Source organism: Arachis ipaensis, chromosome B03, assembly GCF_000816755.2.
Source record: "Arachis ipaensis cultivar K30076 chromosome B03, Araip1.1, whole genome shotgun sequence".
Taxonomy (NCBI): domain Eukaryota; kingdom Viridiplantae; phylum Streptophyta; class Magnoliopsida; order Fabales; family Fabaceae; genus Arachis; species Arachis ipaensis.
In genome coordinates this window covers 128,988,875-129,006,394 of record NC_029787.2, presented here as the reverse complement: position 1 = coordinate 129,006,394, position 17,520 = coordinate 128,988,875, and the positions used below count along the sequence as shown (strand labels likewise).

At 33.3% G+C, this 17,520-nt stretch overlaps 3 protein-coding genes, 1 non-coding gene and 1 pseudogene across 4 annotated transcripts; 4 read left to right on the top strand and 1 right to left on the bottom strand.

Moving 5' to 3' along the window:
- LOC107631727 (ferredoxin) lies at positions 2,934-3,698 on the top strand. The gene has a single exon (XM_016335265.2). It carries the CDS (start codon positions 2,998-3,000, stop codon positions 3,445-3,447), a length of 450 nt encoding a protein of 149 aa, XP_016190751.1. The 5' UTR covers positions 2,934-2,997; the 3' UTR covers positions 3,448-3,698.
- LOC107631728 (phospholipase D delta-like) lies at positions 4,175-8,380 on the top strand. The gene is made up of 10 exons (XM_021119803.1): positions 4,175-5,474; positions 5,556-5,672; positions 5,765-5,959; positions 6,091-6,369; positions 6,465-6,533; positions 6,614-6,761; positions 6,845-6,993; positions 7,092-7,265; positions 7,388-7,585; positions 7,814-8,380. The coding sequence occupies exons 1-10, from the start codon at positions 4,572-4,574 to the stop codon at positions 8,105-8,107; spliced, it is 2,526 nt and encodes an 841-aa protein (XP_020975462.1). The 5' UTR covers positions 4,175-4,571; the 3' UTR covers positions 8,108-8,380.
- TRNAR-UCG lies at positions 8,705-8,778 on the top strand. The gene has a single exon. It is a non-coding gene; the product is annotated as a tRNA-Arg (tRNA).
- Positions 9,750-10,675, bottom strand: LOC107633907 (annotated as a pseudogene).
- Positions 11,754-14,526, top strand: LOC107633908 (magnesium transporter MRS2-4-like). Its single transcript, XM_016337499.2, has 4 exons — positions 11,754-12,252; positions 12,649-13,091; positions 13,174-13,443; positions 14,052-14,526. Exons 1-4 carry the CDS (start codon positions 11,937-11,939, stop codon positions 14,328-14,330), a joined length of 1,308 nt encoding a protein of 435 aa, XP_016192985.1. The 5' UTR covers positions 11,754-11,936; the 3' UTR covers positions 14,331-14,526.

Sequence of the window (17,520 nt, the reverse complement as noted above, 5' to 3'; positions counted from 1 at the left end):
CTTTAGAGTGTACTGCACTACCACCAACTTTTGTAACCAGGCTTATTTCTCTTGCTGATATTATGCTTGAATTGGTAAGTTAAAAGGTTATTATAAATTTGCTGATTGGTCATTTTAGGGGTGGCAAACTGGCAACTAATGGTGCAGTTCTGGACGGCATTTTACGACGACTAAAGATGGACCATTGGATTTTATTATCTAAATTCGTTTTTAAATTAACTCAAAATAAATTGGGTTGATTCGATTTATAATTAATGGATATAATTTTGCAAATTTTATATAACATTAATATAATCTTATCCTTAAATATTAAATTTAATAAATGTTACATAATATCTATATCGAGTCAATTAATTTAAAACAAAAAATCATATATTAAAAATATTAACTAAAATAATACCTTATTACTGATCTTAACGCAAAATATATATTTTAACTATAAACATGATTTCGGCCGGAGCCAAGTCCATTCGAAACATGACTCAAATTGAGTCTAAAAATTATAACTGATAAAAATGACAAATTTAAACTCAAAATATGTTGTGTTTGAGCTGGACTAGATTTTTACTTTTTAACACCCCTAATCTTAGAGGTGACAAAATATAATTTTTCGAAAAGTTAATTTATAGCTTTACGAAGAAGTAGAAATATATGATTTCTCCTTTTCGATAAGTCATTCTATTATTTTCGTAAAAAAAAAAATTTCAAAACAAAAAAAATCTACTTTCATTATTGTCTCTGTAAAAAAATACTAGAAATGTTGCCCCCACCACCTTTTTCACCCAAAGTTCCACCTGCTAGAAGCATTGGCCTTCCACTATCATTTTCATGTAATGATTTATCTGTTGAAAATATTGACCTTCCACCACCATTTTAAAACAATGTTCCATTTGAACTATCTATTGCATATATTCCTTCTAGTTTTTTTTTTTTTATCATTTTACCACTCTATTATTATTATTATTAAATTTGTATTTAACATTGTGTGTGGTATAACATCTCAGTTTTAATTTTTTTTTTTTATCATTTTACCACTCTATTATTATTATTATTAAATTTGTATTTAACATTGTGTGTGGTATAACATCTCAGTTTTAATTTTATTTTTTCCATGTGATTTTATTTTTATATAACTGCTATTATTTTTATAGTTAGTTATAGCAAGTTCTTGACGCCAGTAAGAGAGGAGGGAATTTTAATAGAAGTAAAAAAATAAAAAAATAAAAAACAGCAACAAAATATACATTGAAACACATTTCACATTTATCTTTTATTTTTAACTACCATATCATACACAATAAAATAGCAAACACTAATTACACAATAATTTCTTTGGCATTGTTATGAAGATTATTGTAAATTAAAATTTTATTACTATTTACCATATACAAGAACACCGTTATGGGTAAAGATGAAGTAGAAGAACCAGTTTCTACCTAAAAAATGGAACTAATAAGAGAGCAAATAAAGAATTAATTATCTAAACAATTGTAATCTTAGTGAGTAGGTTATAGAAAATCAATATTCAATATTGAAAAGTATTTGTTATCATCATGGTTTTAACATCCATTTTTTGTGAAAAAAAAATTGTATTTTTTGAGTTACAACTTTAAAATAAGTACTTCTATAACTAAAAATTCAAATACAAAATAATTTATTTATAAACTATTATTAATAAAAATCCTTATACTTTAAGCTCTTTTTTCAAAAGAGCTTATTTAAGTCTTTTAGCCAAACTGAACCTAATGTTAATAGAACTATCCATCATAATATCTATTTTTAAGTTACTACAAAGAATAAAAAATATCAATTTTAACTTAATTTTCAATTAACAAATAATTTTAAAACAAAATTAAAATTTATGGCATAATATAACACGAAAACAGAAACAAGATTTTATGATAAAAGAAAAAACAAGAGAACCATTTTTGTTTTAAGAAAACAAGCTAAATAAACATATATATGGAAGTTCAAAATAAATAAATAACAGAAAAACAAGATAAATAAAGAAAACAATAGAACGATAATGAAAAAGATATGTTTGAAAAAAAAAAAACTTTCGTATAAATACTCATATAGTCTTCTATTTTCTTCTAAAAAAAATTGACCCGATCTGTAGGTCCGCCCCGTCAAAACCCGTTTGACAATATGCTCAAAATTTCAATTCGACATGGTTTTTTGGCGAGCTTGGTAGCTTGGTTTGACAGGTTGGCTCATTTTGTGCTCCTACTTCATTTTTCCTGAATTTATTTTTAGGAGTTTAATTTTGATAAACTATAAAACGTTTTACACCGTTATTAGTTTATTATATTCGTTATTTTAAAAGACTATTTATATAATTAATATAAGAAAAAGTCTAGGGTCAGCAATTTTATTGAATTTTGGTGTAACTAACAGAGAAAGGTGAGTCATTAGATGAAATCTCACACCAATCTCACACCATTAAATTATCATTGATGGCTATTAATCACAAAAGTTGCTGGTCCTAACATTGCTCTTAATATAATATGTGGTTTTTTAGTTGATATAATATTAAGTAATTGAATTTAGGTATAAAATTATTTTATCTATTTCTAATTGTATGTTATTTTAACATCTGAAAAATATTTGTTACTGTGACGATTACTAGTTGCAATTCTAAATTTTGTGGCACCAATATACTTAGTTCCCTGCTAGCAACTGAAGTGAAGTTATGAAAACCAAAAGTGTCGCATAGATTTCTTCGTATCCAATGGCTACAAATTTTACACAAATAAGAACCACAAAAACGTTCAATCCTAATTTTCACGGACGACAAGAGGATTGTGGCAACCACAGTCACTCACTAAGAACAAGTGGTGACAATAGAGATAAATAAAACAAGGTCCTGCATGCTGCCACGTAGCAGATAAGGCTTCTTCATGCCTTCAACTACTTGTGTTGAGCACGCTATTTCCACATTCTCACCCTTCTATCTAAACTACTTCTCTTCTTTGTCTTTGTTTGTTAGAAGAGAAAATGGCCACCACACCAGCACTCTCTGGAACCATGGTGAGCACCTCGTTCTTGAGGAGGCAGCCAGTGGCCACCACCACAAGCCTCAAGGCATTTCCAAACGTGGGTCAGGCTCTGTTTGGCGTGAAGGGCGGCCGTGGCGGCCGTGTGACCGCCATGGCATCTTACAAGGTGAAGCTGATCACCCCTGAAGGTCCTCAAGAATTTGACTGCCCTGATGATGTTTACATTCTTGACCAGGCTGAAGAAGTTGGTGTTGAGCTTCCATACTCGTGCAGGGCCGGTTCTTGCTCTTCTTGCGCCGGAAAAGTTGTCAACGGGAAGGTTGACCAATCTGATGGTAGCTTCCTTGATGATGATCAAATTGATGGTGGCTTTGTTCTGACCTGTGTTGCTTACCCTCAGTCTGATGTTGTCATTGAGACTCACAAGGAGGAAGAACTCACTGGCTAAGAACACAGAAATGAATATTGCTATATTGCTTTTGATGGGGTTGTTTTGTTCTGTTCTTCTATCTCTTGTGTTGTTATAGAATGAATGGTTGACTTTCTTATTTTACATTACTAAATTTAAGTGAAAGCTGTTGTAGTTGTTTCTGCACATGCTTGTATGAGGCAGGTTCAGGGAATCTTTGTTTCTTTGGTTTTGCTTCCTCTTCTTTCCTCTTTTATGAGGTTTAATAAGAGTTCTGAGTTAGGCAGTAATCTACAAATTAAACAACAATTTGGTAGAAATTGAATGGCATCTTCTTATTTTAAAATGGGGAAATAAGGCAATTGTTATTGGTTGGCTACTTTATACTATGAATCTCGTGGAGCCAATGAAATATTTGTAGAATGTGTATAATGGGCTATAAGTTAAAAAGTGAATATCGCCAGTATTATCGAATAGAGCTCATGCTTAAGCTGATAGAAAAAGGTAATATTAATGGTTATATCTCTAATACGTCCTAAACCTCTATTGTACTATACTTCCTCTTATAAGATATATTCGCGCGAAGATGGTAGTTAAAACGTAGAATACGCATTATGTTATAAGTTTTGATTATATTACGTTAGCAAATTCATTCATTAATATAAAATATATGTTAAAATATAAATACATATTAAAAATAAATTAAATTAATATGTATTTATACATAAATATATTGATCTGTCCGTAATTCTTAATAAGATAACTGAAATTTTACTGAGTATTTAAAAAGATGACTAAGAAAAGGGTCACATATTCCAAGAAAACTGGCACTATTTTAGGCCTCCTTGTGGATGTGGTGTTGCGTCATACTTTGCAAATTTGTTATCTGGAAAACCATGCATTTTCTTTTCTTTTTTCGACATTTTATTAATTTTTTCTTCTCATTTTCTTCTTCATCATATCTGTTAAGTTTTCCAGGTAACCCTAGATTTTTGTTTCAGTTACCTTGGAATCAGTTAGAAACAGGAGACATGTTAGGTTGGGTTGATCCATGTTTGCATTATTACAAGAAATTGTTGATTAGCAGATTCTGTTTTATGATAAAAAGTTGACAAAAAGCATCATCATGATGTGATGATTGAGAATCCAAGCATCAAATTCAAATGGATAATAATAATAATATCAAGAAAGAACAAGTCTTCTTACATGGTGACTTGGATATTTATGTAATAGAAGCAAAATCTCTTCCAAACTTGGATCTTTCTTCAGAAGCAGTAAGAAGATGCCTGAGCATGGGGAACTTCTTCACATCACCATTCTCAAAGAAAATGAGGAGTTCAGGGAAAGATAAGATGATAACAAGTGACCCTTATGTCTCTGTAGTCATAGCAGGTGCTACCATAGCTCAAACTAGAGTGATTCCAAACAGCGAAAACCCGATTTGGGACGAGCATTTCATCATGCCGGTTGCTCACCCTGCTCACAAGATTGAGTTCATTGTGAAGGACAATGATGTTCTTGGTGCTGAGTTAATTGGTGTAGTTGATATTCCTGTTCAGAGGGTAGTCTCAGGGGAAAACATAGATGATTGGTTTCCAATCATCGGACAGTACTCGAATTGCTTGCAGGCTTATCCTGAGCTGCATATTTCGATTCAGTTTTGGCCGGTCGGAGGCGTTAAAGACGATATTTGTAGTGGTGATAGTGGAGTTCCTAAGACATATTTTCCATTGAGGAAAGGAGGGAATGTGACTCTGTATCAAGATGCACATGTTCCTGATGGAATGCTACCTGATATTGAATTGGATGGTGGGAAAGTGTTTCAAGCTGGTAAATGTTGGGAGGACATTTGCCATGCAATTTTGGAAGCTCATCATTTGATATATGTTATTGGTTGGTCAGTTTATCATCCAATAAAGCTTGTTAGAGAGCCAACAAGGCCATTGCCTTGTGGTGGAGAGCTTTCACTTGGAGAGTTGTTGAAGTACAAATCACAAGAAGGTCTTAGAGTTGTTATGCTCATTTGGGATGACAGAACTTCACATGACAAGTTCCTTATCAAAACTGTAATTGCTCTTTCATTCATTCATTCATTCATTTTTGTTCAAGTGCAAGATGGGTTCTAAAGCTGATCTTGTTCATTGCAGGATGGAGTGATGCAAACTCATGATGAGGAGACCAAAAAGTTCTTTAAAAACTCTGCTGTTCATTGCGTGCTATCTCCGCGTTATGCAAGCAATAAGCTCAGTATTTTCAAGCAACAGGCATGGATTTCCTGCACTTGATATCTTGTTTCACATTCACATTCACATTATGACATTAGTACTAGTTTAATTGATTGAGTCTCTTGGTTCAGGTTGTGGGAACCCTCTTTACTCATCATCAGAAATGTGTGCTTGTTGACTCACAAGGTGCAGGGAATAATCGGAAAATATCTGCTTTTATTGGTGGTCTGGATCTCTGTGATGGCAGATATGATACACCTCAGCATAGGCTATTTCGCGATTTAGAAACCGTTTACAAAGAGGATTTTCATAATCCTACATTTCAAGTTAGTGCTTACTTTGCTTCTTTGGAATCATGTTTGTTATTCAATCAAACTCTTTCATAAAACATTGACCTCCTTCTTAGAGGACTAGTTTTTCACATCTTAGGTTTGAAATTGTGTATCATATGATGCAGGTAGGTTCTAGTGGAGGTGGACCAAGAGAGCCATGGCATGACATGCATTGCAAGGTTGAAGGGCCAGCAGCTTATGATATATTAACCAATTTTGAACAAAGATGGAGGAAAGCCAAAAAATGGCGAGACTTTAGACTCAACAAGGTCACGAATTGGCACGACGATGCATTGCTAAGGCTAGACCGGATATCATGGATTGTCAGTCCATCTTCGAGTTCTGGTGATGATAAAGCTATCCAGGTGACCGATGAAAATGATCCTGAAACTTGGAATGTGCAGGTAAGAAGCAAAATATGTTGATAGAATCTCATGCCATGTCCTAAAATCTTCTTGTAAAAACTTAAATAAAGGTTATGAACAAGCATTTAATACAGGTATTTCGGTCCATAGATTCAGGATCCGTGAAGGGTTTTCCAAAGGATTTCGACAAGGCTCAGTCTCAGGTGATTAGTTATTTTTTAGTTGATCTAACCTGATTTTCACTTAGTCTTAACTTGTAAGTTGTAACCTTAATGTACTGCAGAATCTTTTATGTGGAAAGAATTTAAAAGTAGACCAAAGCATTCATACTGCTTATGTTAAAGCAATAAGATCAGCTCAACACTTCATTTATATTGAGAATCAGTATTTTCTGGGCTCATCATATCATTGGCCTTCATATGAAAAAGCAGGTACATTAAGAATTTGAGTAATTTCTGATGTTCAGCTAGCAAGTATTCATAATTCAGTTAATGATTTTGTTTATCTTGGGCAGGTGCAAATCACTTGATTCCAATGGAGTTGGCCTTAAAAATTTCTAGCAAGATCCGAGCGAATGAACGTTTTGCTGTATACATAGTTATACCAATGTGGCCAGAGGGGGTTCCAACAAGTAATGCTGTTCAGGAAATCTTATTCTGGCAGGTTAGTCTAATTTTCTAAGCAAATGTGGAATCATGAATGGATACCATTGAAGGTGGTTATAACAACCTTCTCTTTTTGGAATTTGAATGAGTATACAGGGACAAACAATGGCTATGATGTATAAGATCATTGCAGATGCACTTAAAGATGCTCAAGTCTCCCATATATATCATCCACATGATTTTCTCAACTTTTTCTGCCTTGGAAATAGAGAACCTGAGGCCACACCAACTCCATCACCACATAGAGAATCATCTGAAAACCGTGGTTTGGTATGAAATATGAATAATTTATGATATGATATCAAATACCCTTTTGTTATTTTCTCAACCAAAATGCCATGATTTCATAAAAATATATTTTCCACTCAAGCTTATGATGATTACTAACACAGGGATCAGTCAAGAAATTCAAACGTTTCATGATTTATGTTCATGCCAAAGGAATGATAGTTGATGATCAATACGTAATCATTGGATCAGCAAACATTAACCAGAGATCAATGGATGGTTCAAGAGACACAGAAATAGCCATGGGTGCTTATCAACCAAAATATACTTGGAAAGAAAAAAAGTCGCAGCCACATGGCCAGGTTTGAATCTCTCTAAGACAAATTGTATGCAAATTCATTACTAAAAAGGAAAAGAACACTAAGTATCAGCAATCTATAAAACATGCCAATCTTAGCAAAATCAAACACCAAAGTCACCCATTAGTCCATTACATTACATATAGTTCAAATACGAACTAGCATGCTTCAATTACTTGGAGGTTAAGCAACATCATGCTATCAATTCTATAAATCTATCAACTGGTGTAGGTGTATGGATACCGGATGTCGCTGTGGGCCGAGCACCTTGGCAGTCTTGATGACAGATTCAAAGAGCCCCATAGCTTGGAATGTGTGAGGACTATGAACAACATAGCCAAACAAAACTGGAACACATTTGCATCCGATAGAATCAGTCATATGAAAGGGCATTTGATGCTGTATCCAGTTAAGGTTGGCAGAGATGGAAAAGTCACTGCACTTGATAATTGTGATTCATTTCCTGATGTTGGTGGCAAAATTCTTGGAGCTGCAAATTCTCTTCCAGACACCTTAACTACGTGATGAAATAATCGTCAATGATCATTAACCAAAACTTCTTCAAGAATTGCTTGCAGCACAAGAAAATTGTAATATAGAATGTGGAGTATCTTTGAAGAAAACATTAGAGGTGTAACATAAATACATAATATCCTAAGTTGGTTGGACAGGGTAACGAAACATGACGAGGCCATGAGGGTATATATGATTCTTTGTTGTGACACATTTTAAAACCGTGAGGGACTTCTAAGTGTACAATATCACAAATGAGTAAACTGGGATGTCACAATTTATTGTTTTTTTGTATGTAGATTTTTCTTAAATATTTACATAGTGTAAATAAATCTATTGTCCATATTGTTCATACATTAAAAAAATGATAAAATTTAACAATAGAAATGTGATCGTCATGGCATTATTGTCTCTTGTCTCTCTAAAGTTATACCTGTTGCTTATATTTAATTGAATATGGTTTTTTGTTTTGTATTTTCTTTTTGGTGGTAAATTTTGGCAATGAGAAGAAAGGAATGGTTTAATCACCATATACTACTTACATTCGTGTTCGAAATTCAAGATGAATCTTTCTATAATATATAGTTTCTAGGAATGACTAACACGCAGGACCGCATAGCGCAGTGGATTAGCGCGTCTGACTTCGGATCAGAAGGTCGTGGGTTCGACTCCCACTGTGGTCGTTTTTAGTAATTTCCTTAATGTCAGGATAATGTGACCTCTAAATTATGAATTTCATCTAGCCCGGTCATATTTATTGGTTCAGTTTATAGTTATTACTTATTAGAACGAATCCATGATTGAACTTATTAGATTATTGGCTCATTGAATTATTGGTTTATTTGGTGGATCATTAGTTCATCTTCCGTTAGTGTTGACGGAGTCAAGGACCTAAGTGACTAACGGAATTAATTGTTAGGGACCAATCGAGTAATTAATTTGAGTTGGAGACTAAAATGTCTGATTCGAAATTCTTTGACGACCAAAATGGGTAAATTCTCTAAAATAAAAGATTGTTATATGTATTATAATTTATATATATATTAGTAAGAAGCATTGCAGTTTGGTGGTACACTCATCCTTGTTGCATTCTTGGGGCAAAGGGTTCAAATCCATGTGAGATATTTTAGAAAAATTTTCAAAAATTACAAATCTTGACACTTGGCAGCGGTGGAGTACATGGAGCACGATGGACTTGCAGAACGCTGGTGCATCGTAGATTTGTCTTTAACTGCGACCGAGCGATTCGGTCTGGTCTGATTTTTGTCGATTCACTTTGAATTTGACCGGTTCTTTATCTTAAGTAGTCCTAATCTTGGACCGAACTAATGTTAGGTTCGATTTATCAATTTTTTGGTTGAATCGGTTAATTTGGTCTGATTTTAATAACTATGATTCAATAGTTTAATTATAATGCATCAAAAATTTATGTATTTTTTTAGTTGAGGAATAAATTATTATTTGTAGTTTTGTACTTTGAACTTTATGTCGTATGACAAGTATCAAAATTCTAATTTTTTTATTTACTTTTTTAATAAAATTCTTAAATTATTTCCATTCTTTATCTTTTTTTACAAATTTTAAATTTTTACAATTCTCACCACCACCAACCCTTTTCCTGATTATCACCACTTCTTCTTCTCTCTCTCTACTGTCACCGTCCATCGTCACCACCGCTAACACCACCATCATTACCTCTTGTCATCATTATCTCTTTTTTTGTGGGATCAAACAAGCACTCGAAATCATATCTCAAAGCATTGAAAACTTTAAGATTATTACTGGTAAGGAACCAGAATAAGGGTGCAATATTGAGAGACAAAAAATGTTATACAAAACAAAAATTCGAGTGTTCAACCTTAAATTCATGACCATATGCTTGTGACAAGATAAGCAAAAGCCAAAGAATAAACAGTGAGAGTAAAAACAGAATCAGTGTTGACATACCCCGCCCGACGAGAATAACAACAAAGGAGAAAAATGTGTACTTAGAGGGACAAGACTAATGGTGGAAGATAGTGTCCACAAGGACTAGAAGAGAGGGACGATAGATTGAAAGACAATGAAGGTATCGATATTGGTGTGGCAGAGGAGGTTGGTGTTTGTGAAGATGACGAGGAAGAAGATGAGTGCGGCAGAAAAGAAGCGCTTGGCAATGTCGATAGTGAAGGGGTAGTGGTGGAGGAACCCTAGTTTGTCGATAAGGTAGACGCCGAGAGCGGAAGTAAAGTATTGGAGTGCGGTTAAGAGGCCGAGGTAGTTGAATTGGATGATGGCGTACTTATTGATGATGGCGAGGAGACTGGAGCAGAGTGCGTAACCGACCACAAAAAAAGGGGATTCTGTGGAGAGGAAGGAGGGGAGGCAGTAGTAATTAGAAAGGTGTTGGTAGTGGTGAAGATTGAGAAAGTTTAAAATTTAAGGAAGAAAATAAAATGTGGGGATAATTTAGAAATTTTATTAAAAAATTAATAAAATATTAGGATTTGGATACTTTTGCCACACGGAACTCATCTTTCATGAATACAACGTTAATTTCTTTGTTTAATGGATATTTTTGTTACTGTTCGCAAAGTTCATGGGTACAAATGATACTTTATTCGTTAGTTGAGTGTTAATATTTTAGATACATAGTATTTCAAAAATTGTGTTGCGCACCAAATTTTTCATATGTACCAAAATTTTTATATTGTGTATATTTTATTTGTTGAATATCAATGTTTTAGATATGTGGTCATTTAAAAATTTGTGTTGTATACTAAAATTTTGTGCTTTGCATCAAAATTTTTGTACTGTGTATCAAAATTTTTGTGTTCTAATTTTTTGAATATATATAAGAGAAGAATATGATAAAAACAATGATGATAATGATAATAAAAAAGGATAAGGAGAAAAAAATTAAATAAAAAAAACTTTAAAAAGGAAGAAGAAAATGATGATGAGGATGACATTGTTAAAAAAAAAAATTGCAGAAAAAGAAAAATAAAAAAAATTATCACATTAAAAAAAAAAAGTGCCTATCTAATTTAGTTGAGACTAAGTTAATAAATTATTTAGTCACATAACTTTATTGATTATTCAATTATTGATACAATAATAGATTAATAGTTCTTTTGTGTTGTAACTTGTAATGTTATAGCAAATTCGAATAGCATCGCTATTTAGAGCTCATTTTTAACCGTATACCTTGATGCATCATTTATATCTACAATGAATGATAATTGATGAACTAATACACCAGTAATTTAGTTCCACAAATATATGATATTCATTTAGTCTTTCAAAAATAATTTACATCAACTTGATTCCTAAATGATATATGTTTACATAGTTTAATTTCCCAACATTTTTTTACGTCAATTTAATTAATTTTTTAAAATTTACAAGTGAAATTAAGTAGATAAATGAGTTAAAAAAAAAAAACAGACATATCCAGACTAAATCACATCAAATCATTAAAAAAGTTGAGTTACATTAAAATAAGAGAAAATAATAAATAGGTTCTTAATTTAAAAAACTTAAATATTTTTATTTTAAAAAATAAAAAATATTTTTATATTTTTAAATTAAAACTTAAAAAATCTTTTTGTCTTTTCCTCAAACAAAGAAAATGAATAATAAATTAACAAGCAAGTCTGTTTCCGTTTTAGCGCCATTTTACTAACTAACTAACTAACCAATTTAGCTGTTTGAGCTTCAAGACGCACATCACACCTCTCATTCAGCTTATCGGATGATTCAAATGAAGATAATGTTGATGATGATGATCGATTCGATGAATTCTAATTATTATTCAATTATCAATTAATTACTATTATTATTTTTTAACCAATTTTCAACCATGGGCAAGGGCCCCTTCTCCTTTCGCCGCTCCGCCTCTCGCCGCCGTCAGAGGAAGATCGTCATTCCGTCCGAGTCTCCTCCCCAGCCGCTTTTGTCGCCGCTCGGCAGCGCCATGATCGCCGGTGGCGGTGCCATTTCCATGACGAAGGTCAAGAAGAAGGCCGGCGGGGCGAGGCTGTGGATGCGGTTTGACCGGACAGGGCGGACGGAGCTGGTGGAACTTGACAAAAACGCCATCATCCGCCATGCCGCAATTCCCGCCAGAGATCTCAGAATCTTGGGCCCTGTTTTCTCCCAGTCCTCCCATATTCTTGGTAATTTTCGATTTATGGTTTCTGTAGTTGTTTTGATGGAACCAATTTAGTTTATTGCAATTTAAAAATTGAAATTCGCATTATGCCTTGTACATTGCTCTCCATGTGTTTGATCATTTACCACTTTTTATGCATGCTTATGCTATGATTCATTGCCTGCTGTATTGTAAGGTTAGGTATAATATAATTTTATGAAACCTTGTTGTGAAGAATACAAGAGGAACATTGAACTATGAATTCTTCAACCGCAAGTAACATACTGATGCTTACCTGTTCTCTGTTGTTATTCAAATCTTTTCAGAATTGTAGATTACAATGGTTAACTCACATTTGAAGTTATTATGTTGGTGATGAAGAATGGAATAACATATTAACATGTATTTTTCTTCTATGCAGCTAGAGAGAAAGCAATGGTTGTTAATTTGGAGTTTATAAAGGCTATAGTCACAGCTGAAGACGTGCTATTGCTTGATCCTCTACGCCGCGAGGTTCATCCATTTGTTGAACATCTCAGGCAACAACTTCGACATAAATATCAACCTAAACTTAGTGGGCCTGCAGGTGAACAAGAAAGCGAAATGCAGGTTTCGGATGGCAGACAATGGTTGCCAGTGCCAGAGTCTACTGAAGGGTTGCAATCTGAGCTTCCATTTGAGTTTCAGGTTTTGGAGATTGCTTTAGAAGTTGTGTGTACCTCCCTGGAATCAAGTGTGGAAGACCTCGAGAGAGATGCTTACCCTGTATTAGATGATTTGGCAAGAAATGTTAGTACCAAGAATCTTGAACATGTGCGAAGTTTGAAGAGCAATGTTACTCGTTTGCTGGCACAAGTGCAGAAGGTACAATGCACTACACCATATTCTGCTTATCTTCACATTTCTAGTGCTGCCAGAACCAAGGATTCTCCATGAAATTTTGCAGGTACGAGATGAAATTGAACATCTGTTAGATGACAATGAAGACATGGCGCAACTATATTTGACAAGGAAGTGGCTGCAGAATCAGCAACTTGATGCTCATGTTGGGGCCACACCCTCAAACCACCCTGCTAGTATCCGTCAAATTGGTTCTAAAAGAAGTGGAAGTCTGGTAAACTTCACCTTTGGAGAAGAGAATGACGTGGAGGATTTAGAGATGTTACTTGAGGCATATTTTATGCAGTTGGATGGAAGTCGCAACAAGATATTGTCGGTAAGTGTTCCTATAAACAAATTCTATTTGAAACTGCCATTCTATATTTTGATTCTATGGTCCTAACTGATTTGGATTATATGCTTAGGCACTTTTTGATGATAAATTTTCACATTCATATATTCTATTTGTATGACTTAGTTTAGACAAACACTTATCATCCTTAATGTAGTTAGTAATAATACGGCGATCATTTTATTTTCTCTTGTAATGAGGATGGACAGTATCTTATTTTATTTTAGTTTCAATTTACAAGCTTTTTTAGAAACTAATTAGATTTAGCCCTCATTAGGGGACATCAAATTTTTGTTACCCTACTATGAGAGACAATGCATACCAGAAAGTGGTATTGGTAGCTCTCAAATTTGTCTTAATTCAGAATTTAGGAAATATGCTATTGTCTAGCTGATTTCCATTTCTTGTTTCTATTAAATAAGTAGAAATAATGCTGTTATCTTGATCACCAATGGCGTGAAAGGAGGAAGCAATTTTATGTTGATGGATCATGGACCAAGATCATGAGTGAAACATATTAAATTGTTGAAATGTCAGTTAATTATTATTTTAAGAAGCTTGCAATGTTGCAAATAATGTGTTCTAATTTGTAGGTTAGGGAGTATATCGATGACACAGAAGACTATGTCAACATCCAACTTGATAATCACAGAAACGAACTTATTCAGCTGCAATTGACATTGATCATTGCCTCATTTGCAATTTCTATTGAAAATTTGTTGGCCGGTACATTTGGTATGAACATTCCTTGTTCACTATATGAAGTACAAGGACTATTTTGGCCCTTTGTTTGCACCACTAATGCTGGTTCATTAATCCTTTTCTTGCTTATAATGGCATATGCAAGATCCATAAAATTGCTTGGGCCATAATTGTAAATTTGATACCCATCGTTGGTTTGTTGTTACAATTGGCCATACGAATCTCACAAATCAATGATACGAAGTACAATATAATTTGCCTTGTGAAGTTTGTAATTTTATTTGATACAAGTTTTGTTAGTTGGTGTTTTCGGATGTTCCAAACTTCCAACATTGATCGACACTGTATTATAGGGAATGGATTCTTTTAATTTTTGTTAACAATTGAAGAGAATAAAGTGTGATTTTTTACCATTAATTTTATAAGTGGGAGAGTATTAAAATATTAGAGATCACACTTTATTCTTTCAATTTTTTTTAACAATTAAGATGATCTATTTTCGTATACTGTATACATAGGTGATAGTCATTGTAATTTCTCACTTGCCAAATTTATGGGGTCAAATAATATGTTTCTTGTTATCATCAGTTTATACTTTATATAACCACACAATGTGAAGATTTTTTGGATAGTACAATGTATGTGAAAGTTAGTAGCTCGGTATATGGATCTTCAAAGAACTATATGGTATTATTTTTCAAGTTTGCATCTCTGTTAATAGTTTTTTTTTTTTTTCGGGTTAACCTTTTCAATTTACGGGCTCGCGATTCTACGTAAATTTATACATATTTTTGCTTTTAAAAAAAATGTATCATACAATTAGAAGGGTAGAATTTTAAATGCAAAAGCTGAGGCAGATCACATCCAAGAACCAAGATCAAAGAAAAAAAGCTGGAGTCCGAACAAGGATAACACATCTTATCTCAGAAATTAAGTAATTTACAAGAGTTTTCATGCTGTCTTAGATTCATTCTACTTACGAGGTTGACTCAACTTATATTAACAATAAATCAATAATTATAAATACCGCAGCACTACTTTTTGAGTTTTTTCGCTAACCTAAATCAATGGATTAGTGAGAACGCATAATTGCAAGTCTAAAAATCCCTTTTTGTTCAAATCTTAGACTAAGGCAAGGTTNNGTGGATTGGACAACCCCCAATCCTAGGTACTTCAAATGGATTGAACAACCTACAATCCTCGTTATAACACACACACCCACACACTCTTTACATACTTACCATTTTTTCTTCCTCGGTTGCCGTTGGTAGGAGTTGAGCCCAAGACCTTTGAGATGAAGAGGGGCGGAATGCCGTGTAACTAAGACTCATTGACGAATTATTGGGTTAAACACCTAATTGGGTTTGAATATTTTATTTAAAGTGTTGCAGGCCCAGGTGATGGAACAGAAGCCCAAACCCAATAAAAACAAACAAATCAATTGGGTTAAGCGAAAAGTCAAGTCAATCCAAACCCAAATTAACTCATCCAAGATGAATCAAACCAAAGCCAACACTCACAAACTTTTTTTAGACAGATTCAAGAAGAAAGAGAGAGAATGCTTCTTCTTTTTTGTTCATTCACCGAAGAAGAAAAAAAGAGAAAAGTAAATCAAGAAAGCAAATGTCTAATCGCCCTAATCAAAATTAAGCTAAATCAGAAGATAAAGGTAATTTATTTCCATTTGCATGCATATTAATTTCTTCACTCATTTTCCAACTTTCTACGACACCATTCTTAGATAAATGAAGAAAGTGATGTTTAGTTACTTCGGCTGAAAATCAATGGCTTACAACATTACTTGGAGTCAAAGCACATTTTCAAAGGTTTGGATTTGGGATTATTACTGAAGAAGATCATCTCTGCCACTCTGCTGACCTCGGTCAAACAAGAAAATCAGATTTAAAATCCCTAATTTATGGATTGATTGAAGAAAGAGATGGGATGATTTAACAAAGTTCAAAATCTAAGAAATTGACTTGAGAGAAACTCGAGTTGAGACTTAGAATAAGGTACAAAAGAAAAAAATGTTTGGGCCTAGGACTCAAGGAGAGAGAACCCGTGAGAGAGAGTAAAGAGTGAATCCTTACTATTGAGTTTGAAGTCTTGGAAATATTGCATCTACACTATAGGGAGCACTCCGCCAAGATGAAGAACAAAGTTATGAGTTCAGATGCTGAGTTCAGTGCATAGAGTTAAAGCTGTGAATCATCAATCTCCTTCATATATCATATTTCAGTTTCAATATATATTTTTTTTTGTATTTTCTTTGAGAGGTAAAAACTAAAAAGTAAGAAAGAGAGGCATTGAGAAAAAATCATAGAGAGAAAAAGGTTGAGAGAAACACTTGAGAGAAAAACCAAAAGTAATCTCAGATATTATTTGGTTGTATTTTTTGTCTTGTGTCATGTACTTGAGAGGTGCTCCTTGCTAAGTTGGGTAAGCACTTAGTATAAAGAGTTTAGGTATTAGCATAATCAAGTCAAATTTAGGTTAAAACTTGTGTGTCTAAATAGGATTACGTAAGTCTTAGGGAATTGGTGTATGTAATAATCTTAACATAGTGAAAATTCTACTAACATTATGGTGAAAACTGGATGTAGGTTGCATTGTACAGAGCAGCCGAACCAGGATACATGACTGTGTCATCTTTTTCTTTTCTGTTTCTGTTCTGTTTTTTAAAATTCATGAGACAAAACAAAATTGTCTTATAAATTTTCCGCTGCACAGTTCAAACAGATTTGCAGTTTGAATACTAGCTTTAAGGCTTAATCAATTAAAGTAAAAGAATGTTATAAATTGGGGTAAGTACGATTTTGGTCCCTTAAGTTTAGTGCCAGAATCGAATTCGTCCCTCTTGTTATTTTGTAATTAAAATCGTCCTTAATGTTGCATTTGTATTTAACTTCGTCCTTTGTAATTAAAATTTTTTTTAATGACAATTCTACCCTTTTCATTTCGCTGTTTTCGTTTTTTTTTTATTTTATAATTATTATTATTAAAATAGGAATAGGGGTAGTTTAGGAATAAAATAAAAAATTTTATTAAAAATGACGATTTTAATACGAAAAAAAATATTAAGGACGATTTTAATGGCAAAATAACAAGAGGGACGAATTCGATTCTGGCACTAAACTTAAGGGACCAAAATCGTACTTACCCCTTATAAATTCAACTCCTCCTCTCTAAGTCTTCTATAACCTTCAAGTTTATTTTATCAAAACTAAAAAAGTTTAATTTGTTTTTAATCAAAGATAGAGAGACTCGAACCCGCAATCTTTTGAGTGAATATAAAAAAATTATGTTATTTGAGTTATAACTTATTGGCCTAATAAAATTTTAAACATTAATAAATACTTA

Bases quoted from the DNA above. Each gene is read 5' to 3' on its own strand.
- LOC107631727 (XM_016335265.2), top strand. From the start codon at position 2,998: ATGGCCACCACACCAGCACTCTCTGGAACCATGGTGAGCACCTCGTTC.
- LOC107631728 (XM_021119803.1), top strand. From the start codon at position 4,572: ATGGATAATAATAATAATATCAAGAAAGAACAAGTCTTCTTACATGGT. The intron at 5,673-5,764 runs GCATGGATTTCC...CTCTTGGTTCAG, and splicing joins TCAGTATTTTCAAGCAACAG to GTTGTGGGAACCCTCTTTAC. The intron at 6,534-6,613 runs GTGATTAGTTAT...AATGTACTGCAG, and splicing joins TCGACAAGGCTCAGTCTCAG to AATCTTTTATGTGGAAAGAA.
- LOC107633908 (XM_016337499.2), top strand. From the start codon at position 11,937: ATGGGCAAGGGCCCCTTCTCCTTTCGCCGCTCCGCCTCTCGCCGCCGT. The intron at 12,253-12,648 runs GTAATTTTCGAT...TCTTCTATGCAG, and splicing joins CCAGTCCTCCCATATTCTTG to CTAGAGAGAAAGCAATGGTT. The intron at 13,092-13,173 runs GTACAATGCACT...GAAATTTTGCAG, and splicing joins TGCTGGCACAAGTGCAGAAG to GTACGAGATGAAATTGAACA.